Genomic DNA, 27,090 nt, shown 5'->3' with positions numbered 1-27,090 from the left:
CACAATGTTCGTTTTGAAATGGATTCAAGATAAATGAGAGCATCCCTGAATCACAAAAGTCAAGGTTATTGCTCTCACAAGGCTCCACTTGCAACGCTGGTTCTCAGTGACAGACAACTTTTGAATCCAGTAGTCAAATGTGAAATAAAAAGATTCATCAGCTCCATGCAAAGAGCACCAGGTCAAGACAACATAATTATATTCCAGAGCAATCAATTAGTCTCAGTTAAGACTCTACTGCCCTTCTTCATTATCACACGGTGGCATTTGCTGAAGAGTTTCACAAATACATCGCAAGGCTCAGTCTAGTGAAGGAAACCTATTTGAAGATAAATTTCATACTGTTGCCTGAAGCATGAAAACTTGACCAAATGCGCAAGGAACTGCTAAGTGTGAAATAAAGGTGATAGGAGGTTTTGTATGCATCGTATACATTTCTGAGTGAGCTTGCCCGCTGAGACCACATTAGGGTCAGTTTTGTGCACTGGGTCCATGCAGCTAGAGCCTGGGCTGTGACTGATCCCGCGTGCTACGCGCAGGACCAAAACACTTAATCAGATACATTCAAAGTGCTAGAAGACCAAATGTGGATCCAAGTGCATCCATATGTGCAATTATGGGTTGGGGCTGAGTGAAATCTTGGACATTTTATGAATGGTGCCACTTCTGAACTAATGAAGGAGACACAACAGTAATGTTGAGAGCTGTAAAAGAATGTGCAGTGCTTCAACCTGCATGTCAACGCCAAGAGGTCCTCTCAACAGATGAGGAAATAAGTGTATATGCATTTTTAGGAACTGGGCAAAGCTAAAACCATCTATTTCTCATTTTTTAAAAATTATTCTTTCATGGGATGTGGGCATTGCTGGCAAGACCAACATTTGTTGCCCATCTCTAACTGCCTTTGAGCTGAGTGGCTTGTGAGGCCATTTCAGGGGGCAAGTTAGGAGTCAACCACATTGCTGAGGGGAAAGCAAAATAATACTGCAGATGCTGGAAATCTGAAATAAAAACAAAAAAATGCTGGAAAGACTCAGCAGGTCTGGCAGCATCTGTGGAGAGAGAAACAGAGATAACGTTTCGAGTCCATATGACATACGGACTCAAAACATTAACTCTGTTTTCTCTCTCCGCAGACGATGTTAGGCCTGCTGAGTTTTTCCAGCATTTTAAAAAAAAAATTTCACATTGCTGAGGGTCTAGAGTCACATGTCAGGCAGACCAGGGAAGGACGGCAGATTTCCTTCCCAAAAGGACATCAGTGAACTAGATGGGTTTTTAACAACCATCAGCAGCGCTTTCACGGTCACTATTACTGAGACTAGCTTTTAATTCCAGATTTATTAATTGAGTTTAAATTCCACCGATTGTCATGGTGGGATTTGAACCTATATCCCCACAGCATTAGCCTGGGCTTCTGAATTACTAGTCCAGCGACATTATCACTACACCTAACATCTCCCAAAATCATAAATCAGCTCTATCATATCCTTCAATGCCTACTCTCTCTAAAAACTCATTTAATTGTCTCCAGCCCAGTTATATTCTTTGCTTCAGGGGCCATCTCCCAGTCTATTTTAAATTAGCATTCCCTGGAATGAGAATGAAGAAGGTTTGACCAGTCCCTCCCAACTCATCCCATGTTCAGGATACACAAAGGTCACATTTTTTTTCTATGTTCTGCACTTGTGCTAAGCCTGCATCGTGCTTCTGAATTATTGGGAGGGAAGCACAGCACTACAGTTAGCCTCGGCACCTGTGGCCTAGGTTAAAGAGAAAAAAAGGTTCACACATATGTAAATGTAAGAAGAGTGGCAAATATGGTTGACGAGCTGCAGGGGCAAACAGCCACATGGGAATATAGGGCAGCATATTAGGAGGGGTAGGGGCGCGGATGGTTTGCTCACCCACTCTCCCCACACCTGGAAGCCAAGTCAGCATGCAGCCAAACTCACTCCACGCCAGCCCGCCTCGCAGCCCTAACATGCTGCGGGTGGGCTAAGTAGGCTGCCAGTGGGACATCTGCCCCTCACCAGGGAGGAAGTCCCGCTCTCGGGGAGCTGCTAGCTCCATCGGTCCCAACAGTGACAAGGGCGCATTCGTGGGTAAGCAGGCCCAGGAAAAAGGCCCAAAGATCCCAGAGCAAGGTAAGTCCAGGGTATTGCGCAGGGAGGGTTTGAGCAGTTTAGAGAGGCGGGGGGCAGGAGGTGGCGGTGGTTTGTTCTACAGAGTAGACTGGTAGGACATAGTACCCTCCCCTCCCTTTCCACTCTTTTAGAAGTTTTCTCAAAAAATGGCCTGCCCACTCCCGCCAGGCTGCCCATGCCAACAGTTTTATGGCATAGGTAGTGTGTTATCAGAGGGGGGAAATTTGGAACACTGGAGCATGGACTCAGGATAAGGGGAGAAATTTCTTCATTCAAAGGGTTGAGCGTCTTTGGAATCCCCTACACAAGGGTTTGTGGACGCTCCATTGTTGAATATACTCAAGGCTGGGATAGACAAGATCTTTGATCTCTCACAAGTATCAAATGATATGGGGTGCGGGTGGGGAAAATGGAGCAAGCTCAAGGTGCCCTGTGGTCTACTCCTGCTCCTACTTCTGTTCTTATGTAAAACCCATGGAACTGTACCCACCTACAGTTAGCGCCCTCGGGAGGAAAGGAAAAACATTTTCAGGGGGCAGCAACACACAACAAAAAACCCAAAACAAAACATACAAAAAAATCCCACCTCCCATTAGTCAGTGCCAATACCTTGCTTACCATTTGATTTTTCACTATCAGCAGGTTTCATCTGAATAGGATGATGCATCTGAAATGAAAGAGAGAACTCGAATTATTCTCTGAAACACAAAAAAGCAAAATAACTGCTCCACACAGACACAACTGTGAACATTCCCAGCTAAGCGCTGCTACAGAATAGCATCAATTCTCTCTCCATTATTTAAAATCACAATACCATGAAATGCCAATGGTTCAAATAAAAATGAATGCCTTCTCTACTTTACATGCAATTCTCCATCATCATAAGCAGCTTATCTGCACATATCCTCAATTATCTATCAGAATTTGTGTAGAATTACTCCCAGGCACCAGCTTTGCTCCTTGGATTGTCCTATTCATCGGTTGCCTCCAGTCCAGATGACACCTTACTTTGTGCGATAGTGTGAAAACAGGCGACAGTGAATTGGAAACCCGTTTCCCATCTTTCTTGGTTTTTTTAAACCCATTGGCCTCAACTCCCAGTCGCCAGCACCATCAATTCAAAATCCTTTCCCCTGCCAATTTCTCTATGGCCTTGCCCTGTGCTCTCTTTGTCTTTTCCATCAACCTTATATACACTCTTGTTCCTCTGACTTGGTCCTTCCGTCTGTTCCCTTCCTCTTCACCCAACCACCGATGCGAAAAATAAGTCTTCAGCTGCCTCTGTCCCACTCCTTGGGATTTCCTCCCTCAACCTCTCTCTGCCTCTGCACTGCCTTGAATGGAAATGATAATTGGGTGGCTTCTTAAGAGTACGTGGCCAGTCTTCAATGCCAATTTTACAGCAGGGTGGCAAATTGAAAATTTGGCCTGCCCTCTCTCTCTCTCTTGTGCTGACACTGGCAGACTTGAGCATTCTCTGCTCTGGTTTCATGATTTCCAGCATCTGAATTTATGTATTTTTTCAGCTCTATTGTTAATACAATGAACTCTGCTGCACCCAGGGTGTCTGAATCAGAACAAGATTACACTCATAAAGAATATTAAACACTTGAGTACTGCTTTTTTTTTGCAAAACATAACACTTCTATTAGATTCAATACTGACCTATAACTATTCCGCGGCTCATACCCATTTCCTTCATTGCAACAAATAATGGGCAATAAATCTGAGCAGGAAACTGTTTGAACCCTCAACCTCTATAAACTATGGTTTAAAAAAACAACACAAAATCAATATTACAGCACAGACAGTAGACACTAGTCTCTTTGTCACAAGTGAATAAAGTTAATGGCAAGCAGTCCATACAGGAGTCAGAAGTAGAAAGTAAAATGTTATTAATAGGACATTAATATTTGATGGTGATCAGCCATGCATTGCCCAGGCTTGCAAACCATTTCATCTTTAAAACAAGCATGAAAGACACTTTCTCCTATAACAGCTCATCTCTCACAGGAGCGTGTTCTTTTGCTGCTTCCTCGGTCTTGCAAAGAAATGCTGCCTTCATGCGATGGGAGAGGGCACATAACGTTGATAAGAAAGGCATACTGTGGTATCCCATGTGAGGTTCCCCAGACTATCCTGGGTAACTTGCTCCATGATAGAAAGTGGTGCTGATTAAAACACTTGACCTGGGTTACTAAGGGTCCCAAGTAACACCAATCTAATTCCCTTATAATTCTGTTTTTAAACTGTCTTTATTTCACTCTCCTGTGAATCACTCGAAAGTGCCATTCTACACTGCTGATGCCACAATTGCTTTTAAATTCTGTTTTCAATGTGATTTCATGGATGAATTTAATTGTTGTAATTTTAATTGGATTAAAGGTTCTGTGAAAATAGAGGAATGCAGTACAAATGCATGAAATGTTAGTCAGCTCAAACCATTTGATAAGTAACTTCTAGGCTTAATATTTTTTGAAAAGGCAGCAAGGTTGCAGAGACTTTGTGTAATACTGTAATTTAAATCCCCTGGTGTTTTTAAACATGTGTAAGTGTACTATTCCATGGCAAAAGCAATCACCTTCAGGAGAGAAGACAATTGGAAAGAAGAATTTATAATACAAAACATGAGGAAAAGATTTAACAGAATTCTGCAAGCGGATTATGAGTATAAGGAATAGGAGCAGGGGTTGGCCATTCGGCCCTTCAAGGCTACTCCATCTTTAATAAGGTTATGGCTGATCATCTACCTTATTCCACCTTCCTGCACTATCCACACATCCCAGTGAACATGTGTTGCACTCCCTCTAAGACAAGTATACCCTTCCTTATTTAGGTGTTGAGCTTATAATAGCACAGTATCACTGTGCAGCATCAGAAACTTCATCAAGACCACTCAGTTTTCTCCTGGTGTCAACAGTATGTTTTGCATTTATACAGCTCTTTCAACAAAGCAGAAAGCATGGTCAAAGTGGGTAAGCTTTCAGGAAACCTTTGCTGGTGGGAATTAATGCAACAGGATAAAATAAAACAGAAAGGCCTGCATTTATATGGCACTTTGCATGGCCGCAGGATGTCCCAGTCAATGACTTTACAGTCAATGAAGTACCTCTGAAGCATAGCCACTGTTGTCATGTAGGAAACACAGCAAACAACAAACTCCTACAAACAGCAATGTGACAATGACCAGAAAATTGAATTATGATGATGTTGATTCAGGGATAAATATTGGCGAGGACCCCAGGGATAACTCCCCTGCTCTTCTTTGAAACAGTTCCATGGGATCTTTGACAGCCACCCAAGCAGGCAGATTGGGCCCCAGTTTAATGTCTCACCCTAAAGACAGCACCTCTGACAGTGCAGTACTCCCAGGCACTGGAGTGACAGCCTTGATGTTTATGCTTGAGCCCTGGAGTGGGACTTGAACTCGGAACCTGCGACTGAGAAACTCAGTATTACCAACTTAGCCACGGCAAGGTGAAGGAGCCAAGGGGAAAAATCCCACAGGGTAATGATATCCTGGCTGAAGGCTTTGGCAACAGTTGTGGAAGGGGAGATGCTTAGTTCAAAGAGAGGCAGTTGCTATGGACCAATCTGGCCACAAGGCAGGCTTCGCAAACAAAGGTGAACATTTTGGAATTGATGCATTGGAGGTGGAGGGCCAGTGAAGGAAGGTGAAATACAGGAAGTATTCGGTCATATAGGATAGCATTCGGGCAGCGGAGTTCTCCAGAAACAGTATATTTTCTTCAGCGTAAAGTACAACTATTTTGTCCATCCTTTGTGTGACTTGTCCTTGAAGTAATAATTTTTCCTGGAATCTTATTTTATTCAATAAAGACATGCACAAAAAAACCATTTTCTTAAAAATGGGACTAGCTTAAGAAGAAATATTTGGTCACGTAAATCTTTGTGGATTGTCAGTCAAGGCTAAGTCTAAGAATTGGAATCAAAGCAGAAAACATTTCATGTTTCTCCATTTTACTGAGCTTTCCAAAATTTAATATAAAAAAAAAATCATGCTGCAATTACACTGCTCAACACAGGTCAGTCAATAACCTACATTTGATTCAATAAATCATCTTGGCTGTAGCCTTTAAGAGTCGTACAGAGTCCCTTTCGTGCATCTCATTAACAGCACCCAGTGGTGACCTCTTGAGACAAGAATTCGTGATGGTCCATTTTAATGAAGCTGATGCCCATAAAACATTTAACATCTACAAATGAACATCTAATGGGAGTGCGAGCTGAATACAAAACTAAAATGCACAAAGGAAACTCATTCCCCACTTTTGTTGAGAGAGGATTGATTAGAAACTAAGAAAGGTTTCAGTATATGTTAGCAAATAAGTCTGAAATGATGATTCAGTGGAAGCGTTCAAAAATGAGTATGGAACTTTGAAAAGAGAAGGAATGAAAGTTCATTTCCTTCACTATTCTTCTAACTACTGTTTTCTCTCTCCCTCCTTCTCTATTTCTCCATTGCTACATTTATAGTCTTCTCTTTCACTTGCACTTTTCTCTCAATTTTTACATTCTTTTCTTATTAATTACTTCTCCTGCTTGTTTTGCCAATTGGGTGGAATGCCAGTGTCAAAAAGACTTAGGCAGGCAAGTGGGGAAACAGCCAAGCATTAGGGTGTAGGAAAGGGCCAGACAGAGGCACTGGTATTGAGGCTGGGATGGTGCAAGGTTAGTAGAGAGATCTGAATTGGATCGGGGGTGGGGGAGGCGGAAACAGAGACTGTAACATTGAACCTCAGAGCACAAGAACAACAAAGCATCAAGGGAACTGTGGTGTAGTGGAAATCTTGCTGGGCTAGTAATTCAGAGGTGCAGGCTAATGCTTTGGGGACATGGGATCAAACCCCATCATTGCTTCCTGGCTTTGGAAGGGAGCCTGACGGATGCTAGGTGGCCGCCTCCTGGGGTAGATTAGCAGCCCTTCGGAGGCTCCTCTCAAACACTTGATGAGTGTTTCAGCAAGGCTGAAACGACCACAGCCACAATCATCCCAATGGAGCGGGGCCCCTTCCACGCTGATGGCTTTTACACCTCTGGGCCTGCCTTTTTAAAAAAAAAATAGATGTTCAGCAGACAGCTAAGAGCACCCTCACTTTGAGGCACCCTTGCAGCCAGCCGTCCAGTGGTCCAGGCTGTCTCAACCCTGCGCGATGAAATTGGTGGGGTCGCTGAGGCCGTGTAGAGGTTCCAGACCCACATTTGGTCCCGTCATCAGGATCCCAACTGGGATCGGCTGGGGGGGGGGGGGAATGGAATTTCAGTCCATTATTGTACCCTGATAGATGCCTACATTCCTCTACTCACATATAATAGATATTTGATCTGCAAACATACTTTATGAACCAATGAAATAGCTACAGTGGGATGTTTCCACTGAGACAAAACCACTCTGTTTATCCTCAATTGAGTTCAGGACAATTACTAACACAGCCACACGTTATTCTGATGTTGCTTTTCACTGCAGGAGTGACTTTTGCTGTTACTGCTTAGAAACATAGGAAATAGGAGCAGGAATAGGCGATTTGACCCTTCAAGGCTGCTCTGTTATTAACTAGATTATGGCTGATCTTCTATCTCAATGCCAAATTCCCACACTATCCCCATATCCCTTTGGTGTCTTTAATAGCTAAAAGTCTGTCATCTCTGTTAAACTCTCCTCCCCAGCGAGCAGTGGAGGCTGGGTCATTTAATATATTCAAGGCTGAGTTAGACTTTTGATTGACAAGGGTGTCAAGGCTTATGGGGGACAGGCAGGAAAGTGGAGTTAAGGTCACAATCAGATCAGCCATGAGGCTTGAGGAGCCAAACGGTCTACCTCTGTTCCTATTTCTTCTGTTCTTATATTTTTATGTTCCTGAGGCTTCAACATGCAGTTAAATATTACACAGATTGCACTATAGCTGTGGTGAGATTGGAACCTCATATCAGAGATGTTGGGCCTTCACATTTGGGCTCTCTAGTCACCTCTCAGTGTTCCTGACAGCCTTGCTCATCATCATCTGAGCCCTGCTCATATTGTAACGTTAGCAGTTTTCTGCTCAGCTTCTGCAATTCTGTGGCAGCTGGTATGAAAAGTGAAAAACACAAGGCTGCCTCTTGGAGCTCATCTCATGCTGGTGATGTAGGGGTGGGGGGAGGAACTTCCGTCGAGATTGATCCACTTATCAACTGTAACTTTAAAGGAGGTGGCACGGAAACATTGGAAAAATGGCATAAATGGGGCCCACTTGTAAGTTGGAAATTTTGTAGCTCTGAGTCTAATAACTCATCCTCTTACAGGCAATAGGTGTACATTTATTGCTCAGATACTGGCACTGGACTTAACTGTTGAAATCTGATGGTTCCAGTGGGTATGTTCTCAACACTGCTCCCTTATTAGCAAGTTGAAATTTGGAATGAGGATGAACCTACAGGTTGGGCTTCCAAAATCCGGCGGTCTGAAAACTGGAATTGTCCATGCCATTGTCCAAATACAGGGACATTTTGGTTAGGCTAGGTCACTGTGGCATACCAGGCTAGTTATTGGCTTCACCACTTTGCTTACAGTGGTGTGCTGGTCTAGTTCCCATGGAGTTGACCCGAATGACCCTCAACCCCACCTGACCCGGGTGCCCAAAATCTGGGGAAATCCGAAATCCGGCACAGTCTCGGTCCAACCTGTACAAGCCGATGGGATGTAATCAGTGTTCAATACTGTGCCACATGGGGCATTTTCTCATTGAGCAATTTGCAAGTTGAGTTTTAACTGTTATACCCTTCTTCATATTGACAATTGAGGTCCCTATCAGTTAAGGGCAGACAGGATTGGATGAAGCACAGATAGGGTTGAATGAATTTCAACTCCGATAGGTAGAAGGTATTGCATTGTGGTAAGAAACAATAAGGAGGCCTCATATTACCTGGAAAATAAGAACCTAAACAGAATAGAGAAACAAAAAGATCTAGGAGTGCAAATGCAAAAATCACTACAAGTAGTGTCACTGGTTAATAAGGCTAGAAAAAAGCAAACCAAACACTAGGATTTATTTCTAGAGAGATAGAATTGAAAAGTAGAGAAATTACGCTAAACTCATATTGAACTTTGGTTAAACCACATAGGGTACTGAGTACAATCTGGTCGTCATCTTATAAATGGATATAGAGGCACTGGAAAGGTCGCAAAAAGCTTTACAAGGATGAGAGGGGAACTATGAGGTTATACCTATCAGGAAAGGATGAACAGGCTAGATCTCTTTTCTGTTGTGAAGAGAAGACTGTGGGTTGACCTAATAGAGGTCTTTAAAATTATGAAAGGTTTTAATGGAGTGGATACACAGAGTGTTTCCACTTGTGAGGAAGAGCAAAACTCACACGAACATATGAATTAGGAGCAGGAGTAGGCCACTCATCCCCTTGAGCCTGCTCCGCCATTCAATAAGATCATGGCTGATCTGATTGTAACCCCAACCCCAAATCCCTGCCTACCACCGATAACCTATCAGCCCCTTGTTAATCGAGAGTCTATCTAGCTCTGCCTTAAATATATTCAAAGATTCTGCTTCCACCACATTTTGAGGAAGATAGTGCCAAAGACACTCAACCCTCTGAGAGAAAAAAAGTCTCCTCATCTATCTTAATTGAGCGACCCCTTATTTTTAAACAGTGATCCCTAGTTCTAGATTCTCCCAAGAGGAAACTCCCTCTCCACATTCACCATGTCAAGGCCCCTCAGGATCTTAAAGGTTTCAATTAACTTGCCTCTTACTCTTCTAAATTCCAGTGGATACAAGCCTAACCTGTCCAACCTTTCCTCATAAGACAGCCCGCCCATTGCTGGTATTGGTCTAGTAAACCTTCTTTAAACTGCTTCTAATGCATTTACATCTTTCTTTAAATAAGGAGACCAGTGCTGTACACAATACTCCAAATGTGGTTTCACCAATACCCTGTACAACTGAAGCATAACCTCCCTACTTTTGTAATCAATTCCCCTCACAATAAACTCAAGGCCATCAGTCACTGAGAAATCAAATGGATAATTCAGAAGAAATTTCTTTAACTAGTGAATAGTGAGAATGTGTAACTTGCTACTACAGGGAGTAGAAGGCAAGTAGTGTATATGCATTTAAGGAGAAGTTAGATAAGTACACGAGGGGGAATGAATCAGAGGACTGTGCCGACACTGTTAGGTGAGGAAGGATGGGAGGAGGCTCGAGTGGAGTGTAAACACCGGCATGGATGGGTTGGGCTGAATGGCCTGTTTCTATACATTATATGTAATTCTACGTAGGATTGGATGAAGTCAGGTGCGAAGAACCTATGAGGAGAATAAACACTGGCAAAGACTAATCGGGCTGAGTAGCCTGTTTGTGCTGCAAATTTCATGTCATTGATCCAATGGGTATTACGGTGTTGCCTGACCAGGCTTACATGCTAGAATAATGAATTGGTCAAGTCTAAGAGACCATCATGGGTTGTTCAGAAGAGAGTTAAAAATTTAGTGACTCTTCAGACTCTTCCCAATGAGACAGGTCATCTAAGCAGAATAAATGTACAGAGCACAACAAGAATACAATGCTTGTCATTCTGTAAATTCTACCAAATAAAAAACAGAAATAATCAATAAGCTAAGTGAGATTTGCAGGCACAATGTCATTTATAAGAGCCACCAGTAGCTTTGATTCATGTTTCAGTGAAGTAAGTATCAGTTAATACATATTGAATTTCGGGTATTTATATTTTTCTGATGCCCATCTTCACTGATATCAATGAAGCTTGACTGGTAGCATGAAGGTAAAACATAGACAATGGCCCAATAAAAGAATGAATACACCCTACTTTGAAAAAGACTGGTGTGATTTATTTTAAGATGTTTGAAGGCCAAACAAAATGTGTGCATGTAAGAGTTGATGGTGAGTGTTCCTTGGTCCTCTCCTCATTTGCAGGTGGTGACTTAACCAGAGTTAGTCCTACAAAAACAGAATTACCTGGAAAAACTCAGCAGGTCTGGCAGCATCGGCGGAGAAGAAAAGAGTTGACGTTTTGAGTCCTCACGACCCTTCAAGGACTCGAAACGTCAACTCTTTTCTTCTCCGCCGATGCTGCCAGACCTGCTGAGTTTTTCCAGGTAATTCTGTTTTTGTTTTGGATTTCCAGCATCCGCAGTAGTTTTTTGTTTTTATCTCAGTCCTACAAATGCTGGTCGGCCTCATTTATCTTTTACAAGTAGTCCTATATTTTGTGTGCGAGAGTAGGCAGTCTGGCTGGTCAACCTTGTCTTTACCTGGTGCCACATGCATTCATTTTCCAGCTTGATGCACTAGAAACCAATGTGCTATTGCAAGATATAGCAACCCCCTTGTACAACCTTTACCCTGACTGAGGCCAGCTCATTCAGGCCACAATGGAAGCCAGACCGCCCTGCTCTGCATCCCAGTGTGCCACATCATTTGCTGAGTTTACCATTGGGGTGGGCGGAACCCAAACTTTTTTCCCCTCTGATCAATATATTGGGGTTCATCTGAATTTTCATCACCAGGCGAGAAAGGGGTGAAAGTAAATCATAGAATATTTACAGTACAGGAGGAGGCCATTCAGCCCATCAAGTCTGCACTGGCTCTCTGAAAGAGCATTCCACCTAGTCCCACTCCCCTGCCTTATCCCCGTAACCTTGCATATTCTCTCTTTTCAGGTAGCAATTCAATTCCCTTTTGAATAGCTCGGTCAAACCTGCCTCCACCACCCTCTCATGGAGTTAATTCCAGAGTCCAACCGCCCTCTGGGTGAATTTTGTTTTCCTCACATCACATTTACTCCTTTAGCAAATTATCTTGAATCTGTGCCCTCTAGTGGGAACAGTTTCAACTTCTCATTTTTTTACCCTGTCCATACCCCTCAGGATCTTGATTACCTCAATCAAGTCTCCCTCAGCCTTCTTTTGTCCAAGGAAAACAGCCCCAGCCTCTCCAATCTATCCTTATAGCTACAGTTCTTTATCCCTGGAATCATTCTTGTGAATCTCCTCTGTACTCTCTCCAATGTTTTCACATCCTTCCTCAAGCATGGCACCCGGAACTGGGTGCAGTACTCCAGTCGAGGCTTAACTAATGCCTTCTACAAGTTCAACATGACCTCCTTACCCTTGTACTCAATGCCCCTATTAAGAAGGCTAAGATACTATATGCTTTATTAACTGCTCTCTCAGCATGCCCTGCCATCTTCAATGACTTATGTACATATACGTAGAAGTCCCTCTGTTCCTGCACCTTTTTTTTTAAAGAGTTTCTCAATTTATTTTATACTGTCTCTCCATATTCTTCCTGCCAAAATGAATCACCTCACACTTGTCTGCATTGAGCTTCATCAAATTGTTCACCTGTTTTACATCTCGCCTATTTCACAACCTACCCTGCCCCCACCGATCTGTTTTACACCCCTCACCGAATAGACACAAATTTTCTTCATCTCTGGTAAAGTTAAAATGAATTCCCAAAGAGTGAATTGATGCCTCTTTTTAGTCTGAGAAATTTATGTTCTTCAGTTAATATGCAAGTACTGAAGTCTGATCTGTCCTTTTCAGAGACAAATCCCTTAAACACTAGCAACCTTCAGGCAATTCTTCACACTTTTTTTTTTAACAAGGTTAATAGACACACTGTAGAGGACTGTCAGCTACCTCAGTGCTAGTGTTTCACAGAGGGTGCTTCTTGCCCAGTGGCTCAAATGTAGGGTTACAGGGGGAGTTGCCAAATGGTATCTGACAGACATTTAGTATAATGTGATGGAAATGATGATTTAATCTGCAAGGCTGTTATAAATTCCCAGGTAGGATTCTACTTGGGTTAACCTAATTTAGTTGGAATACTTGTGCCAGAACTAGATTGTTCTGCATTGTGTTTTGTTTTGTCCAGATGTCTCAGGGTATTTGAGCAGAATGTGACTAGACAAACTGATATTGTAAGGAAGGAGCATGGCACTCTGCATATGTTTAGAAGTCTGTCAGTTCTCATTTATCAAGCAGACTCAGTGGCTAAATGAAGTGCCTAGTGTGGTACTCAGCCATAAAGCTGGGAAGGTCTTAGATTTTGTGCCAAGTCTGTGGCCTTAATGTCCCCATTCTAAGGGTAGGAAAAACATTAGCAGCCAAGGCTCTTGCTCCTAATTACCAATATCACTAAAACAGATTATATGGTCATTATCACTTTTGTGGGCTGTGTGCAAAGTGCGTTCCCTGTTTCTTACCTTACATTACAACAGTGGCTGCACTTCATGCGTACTTAATAGACTGTAAAGCACTTTGGAATGTCCAGAGGTTGTGTAAAATGCTATATAAATGCAAATTCTTCCTTTTACTAGCCAAATGTCAGCGGACATACAAGCGTTGGGAACAGTGCAAACCGTCATAAGGCTCATCATTACAGTCAAAGAGCTGAACACGTCTAAACATATAAATTCAGTTTGAAACACGTTTTGTTGGGAGGCTTGGGAATGCTACTAGCCAGTCTAACAATTCCACATGAATTGTAATCATGACAGTCAGAGTCAACATGACCCCGGCCTGTGGAATGCTGGTCAAGAATGGGCCCCGTTGGTACAGCTGACAAACTTGAATTGTTGATCTGCTGAGCAAAACAGGCGGCACATCCACCCCGGAAAAGGCGGCACATCCGCCCCGGAACAGGCGGCACATCCGCCCCGGAACAGGCGGCACATCCGCCCCGGAACAGGCGGCACATCCGCCCCGGAACAGGCGGCACATCCACCCCGGAACAGGCGGCACATCCACCCCGGAACAGGCGGCACATCCACCCCGGAACAGGCGGCACAACCATCCCGGAACAGGCGGCACAACCATCCCGGAACAGGCGGCACAACCATCCCGGAACAGGCGGCACATCCACCCCGGTGGTGCCAAACTGGCAAAACTGATACAGTTAACCAGGGCTGGTGGAGTGCAAGCCAGGGGGAGCAATAATGATCTGGGTAATGTCGGAGGTAGTGGATCAGCATTATTGATCTGTGGTGATGTTTGTAATGTGTTGTTGCCAAATGATGCATAGCAGGCAACGCAGACATCGTCTCTGTAGTGAGGCCCTAACCAGCTTCCATGTTTTGCATCATTGTGTAATGTCAGTGCCCGTGAGGGTGGTCATCAGGGAAAAAGTGCCAACTATTCAGGAACAAATAGAAATTCTAACTTTCTTTTAGGTAAATGGCTTTCACTGATAACCTTCAATAAAGATTAAAATGTCCCTAATACTTCCCCATCACTTTACAGATTGTGTTTTCTCTCTGACACAGACCGTCAAGTATGGTATCCCTGATAGGTTCTGTATATTTATTCGATTTCAATAAGTTTTTTTTTAAAGTTAAAGGATGGATTAAATTGTTTCCCATCTATCCATGCTAGCCTATCGTTCTATTGAATGGTCTGCGTCACTTTGCTCAAGCAGTGATTTCTAAGTGTGGGTTTAGATATGTTATTTGCCTGTGGAAGAGGGGCAGGCAGAAGGTGATGGGTGCTTCAGCCCTACCCTGCTACTTAAGCAATGCCAGCTGTACAGGCAGGATTACTAGAGTGAAATCAGGAGCGGGGACATTGGCGGGTATTTTGGTTCTCTAGCCTCGGGCCTCTTAGGCCAATTGCTCCAAACGCTGCACATTGAGATCAGCTAAGTCAGCACATGCATCTGGAGTTGAATCTTGGATCTTCTGGGTCTAATCAGGTTAGTCCCATACTGGACAGCATCCTTTATCAACCAAGCCACCAGGGAAGCTTTTGGCTGAGCGATTTATAACCTTGATGGCTTAAGAGGACAGAAGTCGTTTTTTCCTGTCAAATCCTATTAGATCTTTCTGAAGTCCCTGAAGAGTTTGACTTCTTTAAAAAAAAATCTGTTCTAGTTCAAAAGCGAAATTTTCCTCAATTTATGATTCAGTCGATGCTTTGTCAGAACCACAGTCACTAAGTCTTAATTGGTTTAATTGATTTATTGGCTTTACCAAATCAAGTTACCATTTAATTCTGATCATTGTTAATTTGTTGGTGAACATGTCAAGTCCAGTATCTTGCAAAGTATTTTGCAAGGTACTGTGTATGATAGAATCCAATGACTACAGCTTCCAGTAATGCCACTTTTGAATGTGATCTTAAAGATATTTCTGCCAATTAGCAATATGAAAGCTACCTTTTCTTCTCCAGAATAGGCTTATTGGATCGGTAACTCCATTCATTTCAATTCTGCAAGGAACAAGTAGGGGTGGTGATCACTGCTGAGGGTGGTGGGGGGGGGGGGGATTTACCTGCCAGCCTCACCATGGGATCTGAAGCCATGACTTCAGGCAATTGTGGAGGGCCATCAATCTCCATGAAATATTTCATAGGCGTAGGCATGCCACCTGGTCACCAGTAAAATATCAGTAGCGTTGGGTGGCGGCCTTTAAGCGGGCCACCCAAAACCCATCTGACTGCTGGTTAAATACCTTGGCACCCAGCCGATTTTATTACACCTGCCAACCTACTCCTGGGGGTGGGGGTTGGCCGGGTGCTGTCATACTCCAGCTGATATTTAACATTAAACACACAGGGGTAGGTTTTGACTTCATTCGGTGCCATAGTGGCATTGACACTGGACTGGTAACCAAACAGACCCAGGGTAAAGCTCTGGGGACCTGGGTTCGAATCCATTATGGCAGAGGGCGGAGTTTGAATTCAATAAAAATCTGGAATTGAAAGTCTAGTGATGACCATGAAACCACTGTTGATTGTCATAAAATCCCATCTGGTTCACTAATGCCCTTTAGGGAATGAAATCTGCCTTCTTCACCTGGTCTGGCCTACATGTGACTTCAGACCCACAGTAACATGGTTGACTTTTAAATGTCCTCTGAAATGGCCTAGCAGGCCACTCAGTTGCATCAAACCGCTAAAAAGTCAATGAAAAGGAATGAAACAGGACAAATCACACGGCATCGACCTAGGCACCGGAAATACCAGCCCTGTCAATCTTGCGAAGTCCTCCATGGTAACATCTGGGGGCTTGTGCCAAAATTGGGAGAGCTGTCTCACAGACTAGTCAAGCAACAGCCTGACATAATCATACTCATGGAATCACACCTTACATTTCATGTCCTAGGCACCGCCATCACTGGCAACACATCAGCAGAGGTGGCGGCACAGTGGTATGCAGTCGGGAGGGAGTTGCCCTGGGAGTCCTCAACATCGACTCCGGACCCCATGAAGTCTCATGGCATCAGGTCAAACATGGGCAAGGAAACCTCCTGCTGATTACCATGTACCGACCCCGCCTAAGCTGATGAATCATTAATCCTCCATGTTGAACACCACTTGGAGGAAGCACTGAGGGTGGAAAGGGTGCAGAGTGTACTCTGGGTGAGGGACTTCAACATCCACCACCAAGAGTGGCCCGGCAGCACCACCACAGACCGAGCTGGTTGAGTCCTAAATGACATAGCTGCTAGACTGGGTCTGCGGCAGGTGGTGAGGGGACCAACAAGAGGGAAAAACATATTTGACTTCATCCTCACCAACCTGCCCGCTATAGATGCATCTGTCCATGACAGGAGTGGCCATCACACAGTTCAGAAGTCCCGTCTTCACTTTGAGAATATCCTCCATTATGTTGTGTGGCACTACCACCGTGCTAGATGGGATTGATTTTGAACAGATCTAGCAACTCAAGATTGGGCATCCATGAGGTGCTGTTGGCCATCAGCAGCAGCAGCATTGTACTCAACCACAATCTGTAACCTCATGGCCCAGCATATCCCCCACTCTACCATTACCACCAACCGAGGGGATCAACTCTGGTTCAATGAAGGGTACAGGTAGAGCATCAGGCATACCTAAAAATGAGACTTCAACTTGGTGAAGCTACAACACAGGACTGCTGAGTGCCTAACAGCATAAGCAGCAAGTGATAGACAGAGCTAAGTGATTCCACAACCAACAGATCAGATCTAAGCTCTGCAGTTCTGCCACATCCAGTCGTGAATGGTGGTGGTGGGCAATTAAACAACTCATTGGAGGAGGAGGCTCCACAAATAACTCCATCCTCAATGATGGGGGAGCCCAGCACATCAGTGTGAAATATAAGGCTGAACCATTTACAACAATCTTCGGCCCGAAGTGCCAAGTGGATGACCCATCTTGGCCTCCTCCAGAGGTCCCCAGCATCACAGATGTTAGTCTCCAGCCAATTTGATTCACTCCACATATCATCATGAAACAGCTGAAAACACTGCATACTGCAAAGGCTATGGGCCCTGACAATATTCCAGCAATAGTACTGAAGACTTGCGCTCCAGAACTTTCCGTGTCCCTAGCCAAGCTGTTCCAGTACAGCTACAACACTGGTATCTACCCGGCAATGTGGAACATTGCTCAGGTATGTCCTGTGTACAAAAAGCAGGACAAATCCAACCCAGCCAATTACTGCTCCATCAGTCTACTCTCCATCATAGTAAAGTGATGGAAGGGGTCATTGACAGTGCTTTCAAGCACTACTTGCTTAGCATTAACCTGCTCACTGGTGCTCAGTTTGGGTTCCGCCAGGGCCACACAGCTTCTGACCTCATTACAGCCTTGGCTGAAACATGGACAAAAGAGCTGAACTCCAGAAGTGAGAGGGACTGCCCTTAACATCAAGGTAGCATTTGACTGAGTGTGGCATCCAGCAGCCTTCGTAAAACTGGAGTCAATGGGAATCAGGGGGGAAACTCTCTGCTGACTGGAGTGGAGTCATACCTAGCACAAAGGAAGACAGTTGTGGTTTTGGAGTTCAATCATCTCAGTTCCAGGACTTCAATGCAGGAGTTCCTCAGGATAGTGCCCTAGGCCCAACCATCTTCAGCCACTTCATTCTATGACTTTCCTTCCATCATAAGATCAGAAGTGGGGATGTTCGCTGATGATTGCACAATGTTCAGCACCATTCATGACTCCTCAGTTCCTGAAGCAGTCCATGTCCAAATCAGCAAGACCTGGACAATATCTAGGCTTGGGCTGAGAAGTGGCAAGTAACATTCGTGCCACAGAAGTGCCAGGCAATGACATCTTGGAGAAGAGAGAATCTAACCATTGCCCCTTGACATTCAATGGCATATTTCACCAATGAATTATTCTTAAGGAAAATAGGGTTTTTACTGAACTGAGTGGTTATGGTACATAACCTGAGCTCCAAGAATGCTTCATTCCGTTGCATTAAGAGTTAAATCCATTTGCACATAGACTCCCATCAAAAGAACTAGGCCCATTAATTTCTTAAAATAGGTTCAATAGGTATTTGCAATGCAAGGGGGATTGACATTGATAGAGATCAATTTGTAAAAGCTTTGTAGAACGCACTGGCATAAGTTTTGTGGGGACTGTCGAAAGTTATCTGCAAAATGTAACTGGCCTGGGTTAGGTACTATGTCTTTTGTATTGGAAAATTGCAATTGTTACTCCATAATATGTACTTAAGGAAGGAGGGAAAAACCAGGTAACTACATATTGGCTAGTTTAACATCAGTTGTGGGCAAATCATTGTCATCAGGGACAGAATGCCTGAGCACTTGGGATAAGTATCAGCTGATCAGAGAAAGTCAGCATGTATTTGTAAATTCAGGGATCCGACTACAGCCTCAGCTTTTTTTAAACCACATATTTCAATGCTTTGGATGAAGGAATAAAGATCTGTACATCCAAGGTTGTAGATGACACTAAGTTAGGAGGCACAGTGAGTTGCGCAAATGGGAGCAGGAATTTATAATAGGACTTAAACTAAGCCAGCAAATGGGGCTCAATGTGGGGAAGTAAGAGGCCACTCACTTTGGATCAGAGACAAAACAGGATGGTTTCCTCATGGCGAGAAACCAGGAACGGAAGAGGAGCAAAAAGATTTGGATGTCCACGTACACAAATCACTAAAAGCTCATGGACAGGTCTAAAAAGTACTCAAAGAGGCTAATGGAGAAATGGAATGTTGGTTTCTATTTCCAGGGAGCCAACATATGAAATGCCGGAAATTATGGTTCAATTGTGCTGACTGTTGGTCAGTCTCCTCTCTCGGACTACATCTCAGGGAGGATATATACATGCTAGAAGGGGTATATTGAAGGGTTACCAGAAAGATGTATTATGAAGACTGGTTACACATCTTGGCTCGTGTTCCCTTGAGTTCAGAGGTTTTAAATTGATCTCAGTGTTTGAAATAACAAAAGGATTTGATAGGGTAGATACTGAGAGAGAATCCAGAACAAGGATGTACAATCTTAAATGAAACCGATATTTTTTTTTACTCGTTCATGGGATGCGGGCATCGCTGGCTAGGCCAGCATTTATTGTCCACCCCTAATTGCCCTTGTTCAGAGGGCATTTAACAGTCAACCACTGTGGGTCTGGAGTCACATGTAGGCTAGACCAGGTAAGGATAGCAGATTGGTGAACCAGATGAGTTTTACAACAATCGACAATGATTTCATGGTCATCACCAAACTTTTAATTCCAGATTTTTATTGAATTCAAATTCTACCATCTGCCATGGCAGCTTTCAAACCTGGGTCCCCAGAGCATTACCCCTGGATCTCTGGATTATTAGTCCAGCGACAATACCACTACGCCATCGCTGCCCTTGTCATTCAAGAGTGAAGTCAGGAATAAACTCTTAATACAAAGGGCGGTGGAAATTTGGAATCCTCTCTCACCCAAAAGGCCCTGAGTGCTCTGTCAATTGAAATTTGAGAGACTAAGATTGATAGATTATTGTTAAGTGAGGGTTTCAAGGGATAATGGGTCAAAAGCAAAAAATTGGAGTTGAGGTGTAGATCAGCCCTGATCTAAGTGAAATGGAGAAACAGCAACAACAACCTGCATTTATATAGTGCCTTTAAGGGAGTAAAGTGCCCCAGGGTGCTTTTTAAAAATGTATTCTTTCATGGGATGTGGGCTTTGCTGGCTGGGCCAGCATTTATTGCTCATCCCTAATTGCCCTTGAGAAGGTGTGCAGTCCTCTGCAGTCCATGTGGTGTAGGTACATCCACAGTGCTGTTAGGAAGGGAGTTCCAGGATTTTGACCTAGCAACAAAGGAAGAATGGCGATCCAGTTCCAATCAGGATGGTGTGTGGTTTGGAGGGAAACTTGCAGGTGGTGGTTTTCCCATGCATCTGCTGCCCTTGTCCATTTAGGATTTGGGAGGTGCTGTTGAAGGAGCCTTGGTGAGTTGCTGCACTGCATCTTGTGGATTGTACACACTGCTTCACTGTGCGTCGGTGGTGAAGGGAGTGAATGTCGAAGGTAGTGCAAGGGGGTGCCAATTAGGCGGGCTGCTTTGTCCTGAATGGTGTCGAGTTTCTTGGACAGTGGAGAGTATTCCATCACACTCCTGACTTGTGCCTTATAGATGGTGGGCAGGCTTTTGAGAGTCCAGTGAGTTATTCACCGCAGGATTCCCAGCATCTGACCTGCTCATAGCCACAGTATTTATATAGCTGATCCAGTTCAAGTTATGGTCAATGGTAACCCCCAGGATGTTGATAGTGGTGGATTCAGCGATGGTAATGCCATTGAACGTCATGGGGAGATGGTTAGGTTCTCTTGTGATGGAGATGGTCATTGCCTGGCAATTGTGTGGCTACTTGTCAGCTGAAACCTTCACAGGAACATCATCATACAAAATCTGACACTGGCCCACATAAGGAGATATTAGGGCAGGTCAAGAGTTTTTAAAGGAGCATCTTATAAGGCTGCAAGCTGAGTTGGCAACCCAATAGCAGTGATTCTACAGATAGTGGCTCTCCATTGGAAGGGCTGTGTTTGAGGCCAGCACCATAACTGCATGTTGATTGATGTGATTATGTGTGTAAGCTTTCGAAACTTGATTTAAATCATAGTGTTAATCAAGTGTAACCGCAATAGAACTGGTATGTAAATTACATTTTTCATTCACGGCTTCATTAGTTGTAGTGGAGTTCACAATTACTGTAGACAGGCCAACTATTGACACTAGTCCCTGGGGCTCTTGTGGATGTCTGATGGTTTGCAGTAAATCAATAGGAAGTGACTGTTAGCAAACCATTTATCCCCAGACCCATGAAAGCACAGTGGATTGAAAACAGTTGTTGCTAGTTAAGTTTCTATCTATATAACCCTTTCCAATTTTTACACAGTGAAATAAAAATCCTACCTATATTTTAAATCATTCATTTTGCCCTTCCACCACCCCACCTCCACTCTCCCATCCCTCCCGCCCCACCCTCTCCTCTTGCTCTACCTGCCCCATCCTCCCTCCCTCTCCCCTCTCCCCCACCTTCCTTTCTCCTCCCCTCCCCGACCCTCCCTTCCTCCTTCCCTCCCTTCCCAATTATCTGCATATATCACACACACTTTCCCCAGCTGAAGTAACGGACCTGGGGGACCTTGAGTGCTGACAGGAGTAACCTTGCCTGGGCTAGTGGAGGTAACCATTTTCTTCTACCAAACACCTTGCTGCCTTAGCTCAGTGAGAGATGCAAACCTTCATCCTAATGCTAGGAGGCACAATCACTATTGTAACAAGGGCTCAAAAGTAAAGGAACTGAAAAGCTGCATTATGTCTCTACTGTAATAGTGGGGACCAAGACTGCCAGTATCGATAGAAGCTACTGAATTATTTAGTGCTGTTTTAAGAGACGGTTCAGAATGTTCTGATGGGAACAGAACAATATTATAGACACCATTCAATTCAGTGACTACTTTAAAAAAAAAGGGTTTCAAAATCAACCACAATGGAAAATACTTTACCTTAGTTTACCTTTTTTTTAACCTCAGCCCTGCCATTACATTGTAATAGTCAGCACTGTATTAGAAACAGCTGACACTGGTGCCTCGAGAGGCAGGACTGTATTACTGGTGTAATAGTGGAGACCAGAGGCTTCCATCTCATGAAACGTTTCTGGCGGGCCAAGTTTTAAAAACACTCATTCACGGGATGTCAGCTTCACTGGCTGGGCCAGCGTTTATTGCCCATCCCTAGTTGCCCTTGAGAAGGTGGTGGGGAGCTGCCTCCTTGAACCACTGCAGCCCTTGTGGTGTAGGTACACCCACAGTGCTGTGAGGGAGGGAGTTTGCATTTAAAGATTTCACAAAATAGAAAGCCTTGTATTTGTAAAGCACATTATCGCCGAGGTACATATACACCGCCTTAAATGTCTCCTTTCACTCAGTTAAAGACTAAAGATGTCAGAATGAGAAATGAGGCAGTTCTTGCAAATGAATGCCATCTGATGCCTTAAATGAATTTCCCTGTATTTTCCTATGCTCCTTTGTAACACCCTAAGATATGTTTTTTCCACACTCTCTCTTGTCTCTTGGCAGTCTATCATGCGGGGATACAATTACCGCCCCCTCCCTTCTAATAACCTTGCTCTAATGCCCATTTTGTCATGTGCAAACCAAAGCAGTGAGTTGAGGCAATTCAACTGCAGGGGGCATCCCAGTCAAGTTTGATCCTATTCTCAGTCAGCATCCACACAGAGCACTGGCTGCTCACGTACTGGTCTTAAAATTTCAAGCCAGTGTCTACCAGCATGCAAATCACTTTTCATCTCCATTAAAAATATATATAAATTTCCATGGACTGGCACTGTCTACAAAAGACCATGTTCATCTTTTAAACAAGGCTGATTGAGGTCCACATAAATCATGAATTCAAATAGAGAGGGAGAGAGAGAGAAACGATTTACCTCATTTTAATTAGACTATTAACTCAGCATATCTCAAAGTTCAAACAAGCATCAGCCCAAGGAGAGAGAGAGAGAGAGAGAGAGAGACTAGGCATTAATGAAGGTTTGCAAAGCTGCAAAAGGCACGGCTGACAATAAAGGACCATGTGAGAACACGCAATTAATATTTAATATTTAATATGGCCTAATAAATAGGCTTTAAACCTATAAATCTACTTTTTTGTTGAAAGAACAGAGTTAAATTTTTAAAGGAGAATCTACAGCAGTAGTTGTGGCTCATTTTTGTAATTACACAGTTAATTAAATTGATTCTGCTAACAACTGGGCTAATGACACTGCAATAGCATTTGCTGAGTAAAGATTCAATAAGATAACTCTTATCTTGACAATATTTACTGTTGGCAAAAATTAGAAGTCACATTTCTCACTGTGCTCTTCCTTCAAAGCCCCGAGGAATTCACCCAGACAAGCCTTGCTGCAAAAAAAATCCATTTCATTTTGTATGAAGAATGGCAATTATGGGCTTTAGACTGCAGTCTGTTCATTGCCCAGCATGGGCTACCACTTTCTGTTCCAGTACCAGATATTGAAGGTTTTCTTAATTTCAGTGTTAAGGCAAATTACTGCCCGAGTTCCCAATTTCTGATAAACTAACAACCTTTAATCACAATGCCTGCTGGGCTTGATTATTTTAACCATTTAGAGTCAGCCCCCATTGAAAAAACTGTGCCGACCTTCAAAACATGCTGCAAGAATATTATCACACAAACGACTGACCCTGCTCAAGACGTAATTCTTTTCTCCGCTGTTTCAAGCGCTGGCAACCTGGGTTAGCACCTCAATAAAACAGAGGGCAAAAGAATTGCACCTGAACGCAATCATTTCAAGGATATAACCCAACTTTCCCCAGGCAGGGCTGGTACAGATTTGGAATGCAATGGCCCAGAATATGCTGGAGCAGGTCACCTTGTGGCAAACCCTGCTTGCTCCCTCAATCTACAGATCAAAAAGCAATCAATCTGTGCTGGGATTACGAGCCCGACGATGAGGGCAAGAGTACATCTGGGACCTCAGTGAACAATGGGACCATCAGTCAATCTCCTTCAACCATGATATTTAAAGACTGAGAAAGGCCCAGGAGCACAATGGAGAAAGGAAAGGGGTGAATTAGAGACAAATCAGACACAGAAAGAGACATAAAGCGGGGAAAGAATGACTGGACTGGGAGAGAAAAAAGCTAGAAAGGAAAAATGGAAATGTAAGAATCTTCAAGTTATCGAATGACAATTTACTACCCCTCGGAGTGAGATGCCGTGGTTTAAATTGCTCCCTTTCTGGTTCAGAGAGGTTGAGCGATATCGCAGAAACACAAATATTCTTGCTAAAATGATACCTATGCCGTTAAGTACAAGTCCTGACTTTCTGTGGCGAGGTTAATTGCCAGTTAATGTGTAAGGGGAGACTAAGGACACACTGCTGGTTTTTGTGAGGCTCATGGCAGGGTGACCAAAGTCATCCAGCAACTTGTGGCGCTTCACAATTCATGGGGTATCTCCTCCTAACCACAAGTAGCTGCACAATTTACACATCGATAACTGCGAGTGCATTTAACTCACTGTTATTTCAGTAGCAAATTCTGGCCCAATATGTGGGGGTATGAAGGGGCACAAACCACAACCTACTTTTTCCCTGCTGCATTTCAGCCCATTGAGAGTCAGTACCACAAGGGATGTTTACTTGGGCTAACGTGAGGCCAAGATGGTGCTGTGGTTTTTCATTACGTAGGCACTGGGATGTTAAAGGCCTCAAGAATGCATAGTCAAAGAAGAGCAGAGTTTTGACTCCGTGCCCTCCCTAATTTTCATCCCCCAACCAATATAACTAAAGACAGATTAATTTGTCATTCGTCTCACTGTTGTTTATGGGGCATTCCGAGGATAATCTGGTGCCCACATCACAACAGTCAAACCAACAGTTCAATGTACTTCATTGCATTTCAAGCACTTTAAAGAGGTTAATGAGAAATGCTATAAGGCGTCACATAAATACAAGTATTATTATGATGATGAATTTCAGAAAGTCTTCCAGCTTGTAAGTAAATACATAAAAGAAAATGCAGGATAACAAAGACTTGGGCGGGGGGTGGGGGGGCAATTCAATTACATTTTGAAGTACAGTTTCAAAGCAGACAGGATGGGGAAGTCTTTTAGAGGTAGGAAGTGAGGTAAAATCATTGACGTGTTGATTTATCCATGTCAGAATGGATTGTCACCTGACAAGGGTTGGAGTCCTCACTGCAGATTATCAGAATCACATCTACACAGAATTAACAGCACATTCTTTACACTATATTTTGATGTGGTTTTTAAAGGGAATTTAAGTGCAGTCACAGGAGACAACTCTCAACCACCACCACCCCCCCCCCACCCCACCCCACCCCCATCCCCAACAATATTGTGACAGACAGGACTACTGAGTGGCCTTCTGCCAAAACGCTCGCAAGTTGCTTTAAACACCTCCCCGAGCACTGCCCACAATTTAACTAGCTCAAAAGAACACAGGAGCAACAGCAAGAACTGCCATTTACAAAATGGAAGCACTTTACAACTGATGAAATGCTTCTGATGGGCAGCCACTATTGTAATGGAGGAAACGTGACCAGCAACTGCGCACAGCAAGGTTCAACAAACAGTCAGGTGACCGGGGCCAGATCATTTGTTTTAGTCATGCTGGCTTGAGTGATAAAAGTTGACCTTCACACCGGGAAGAACTCCTCTGCTCTTCTTCAAACAATGCTATGGGTTCTTCTACTCCACCTGAGGGGGCAGACAGGTTTAATGTCTCATCTGAAAGGTTTTACTTCTGCACAGCACTCCCTCAGTAGTGCACTGTAGTATAAGTTTAGCTTGAGTGCTCATACCTCTGGAGTGGGGTCTTGAACCCACCAAGTTCTGACTTAAGAGATGACAGCGCTACCAATGTAGCCCTGGTTGACACTTCTGTTGCAAAAAAAAAAAATCCAACTGCGTGACAACTGAGCTGCAAATTTGCTGAATAACGATTGGGAATTTTTTGTTTCATATCCAGTTACTGCTCACAAGTCAGACTACTGGCTTTGCCTGCATGTTTAAACATGTTTCTATATTATGTATCTTTTAGTTTGTGTTTATCATCTGAGTCAGGACACTCAGATTTTTAAATCTCTGGACTTTGTGGCTGGAGCCAATACACAATTCTGCCTGGAGCTGGAGATGCGACACATTAAGGGCTCAGAAATTGGCTGCTGGGTAAATGATATTTAGTGGATGCTGGCGCATGCTTCACAAAGAATGGCATGCCAGGCGTTAAATTCCAATTAGTTCTATCTGAAACCTGATGTATTAAACATTTCCCCAGATGACAGGGGGAATTACTTCTCTCACTGCCCTTTTCCCTGGGATGATAGAAATAATCGTTATTGATTACCAATCTGTTAAGAAAGAATTTGGGATTTCCTATAATAAAAAAGTCTGCTTTGATTTGGGTTTGATTGACAGCTGTACGCTCAGAGGCCTCTCAATCTGGCTATTTTTGCCATATCTTTAGTTTACTTGTTACAGCAAGTTAATGCAATGGTTAGTGATGAGATGGAATTGAAGAAATCATGTACATCCAAAATTCAGTTAACGGATGCTGGAAAATTTCTAAAATACTTCAAAGCGCTTTGTTATTTAATTTCAGAAAACCGCTTTAAGTATTGGTATAAGTAAAATACAGTTCACCTGTGGATAAATTTATGTCTTAGAATAAATATCATCTGAATTTTAGCCTGAAATATATGGCATGGTGGCGTGATGTTTATTTCACTCAATGGAATGGGGTGTCTGGAATATAAAGTGAGTATTCTGAACTATGTCTGGTCTACACCCTTCAGGTCAGCAGTAGACTACTAACCTGGAGACACACTATCCCAGTCACTTCACACAGGTCAAGCTTTGGTCCATAGGAGGCACGGATAACTGCCCTTTGCAGTGGGCATGAACTATAAGGACAAGTATATTGAAAGAAGGCACCTTGTGCAACCCATTGATTGCAAAAGTAGTCACAACCATCAAGGCAGGATTGGTGACTTCCTCTCCTTCAAAAGCAATTCACGTTGTACCTGGGAGCCTTCTGGCTGTCGCCCACCTCCTTCTGGAACGTGCCTTTGCAAAGCAGGTCTGGGAAAGTGATGCAGTG

At 43.5% G+C, this 27,090-nt stretch overlaps 1 protein-coding gene across 27 annotated transcripts in view; it reads right to left on the bottom strand.

The window, feature by feature from the left end:
- celf2 (cugbp, Elav-like family member 2) overlaps nucleotides 1-27,090 on the bottom strand; it is a 726,013-nt gene that overhangs the window by 73,558 nt on the left and 625,365 nt on the right. For all 27 annotated transcript variants that reach the window (XM_078553002.1, XM_078553000.1, XM_078552995.1 and 24 more), the window contains one exon: nucleotides 2,766-2,814. In XM_078553002.1, coding sequence (XP_078409128.1) covers nucleotides 2,766-2,814 — 49 coding nt within the window. The remainder of the gene's footprint in view (nucleotides 1-2,765; nucleotides 2,815-27,090) is intronic.

Source organism: Cetorhinus maximus, chromosome 12 (genome assembly GCF_964194155.1).
Source record: "Cetorhinus maximus chromosome 12, sCetMax3.hap1.1, whole genome shotgun sequence".
Lineage (NCBI taxonomy): Eukaryota > Metazoa > Chordata > Chondrichthyes > Lamniformes > Cetorhinidae > Cetorhinus > Cetorhinus maximus.
The sequence above is the reverse complement of the archived record's forward strand: the minus strand, read 5'-3'. Positions and strand labels throughout refer to the sequence as shown.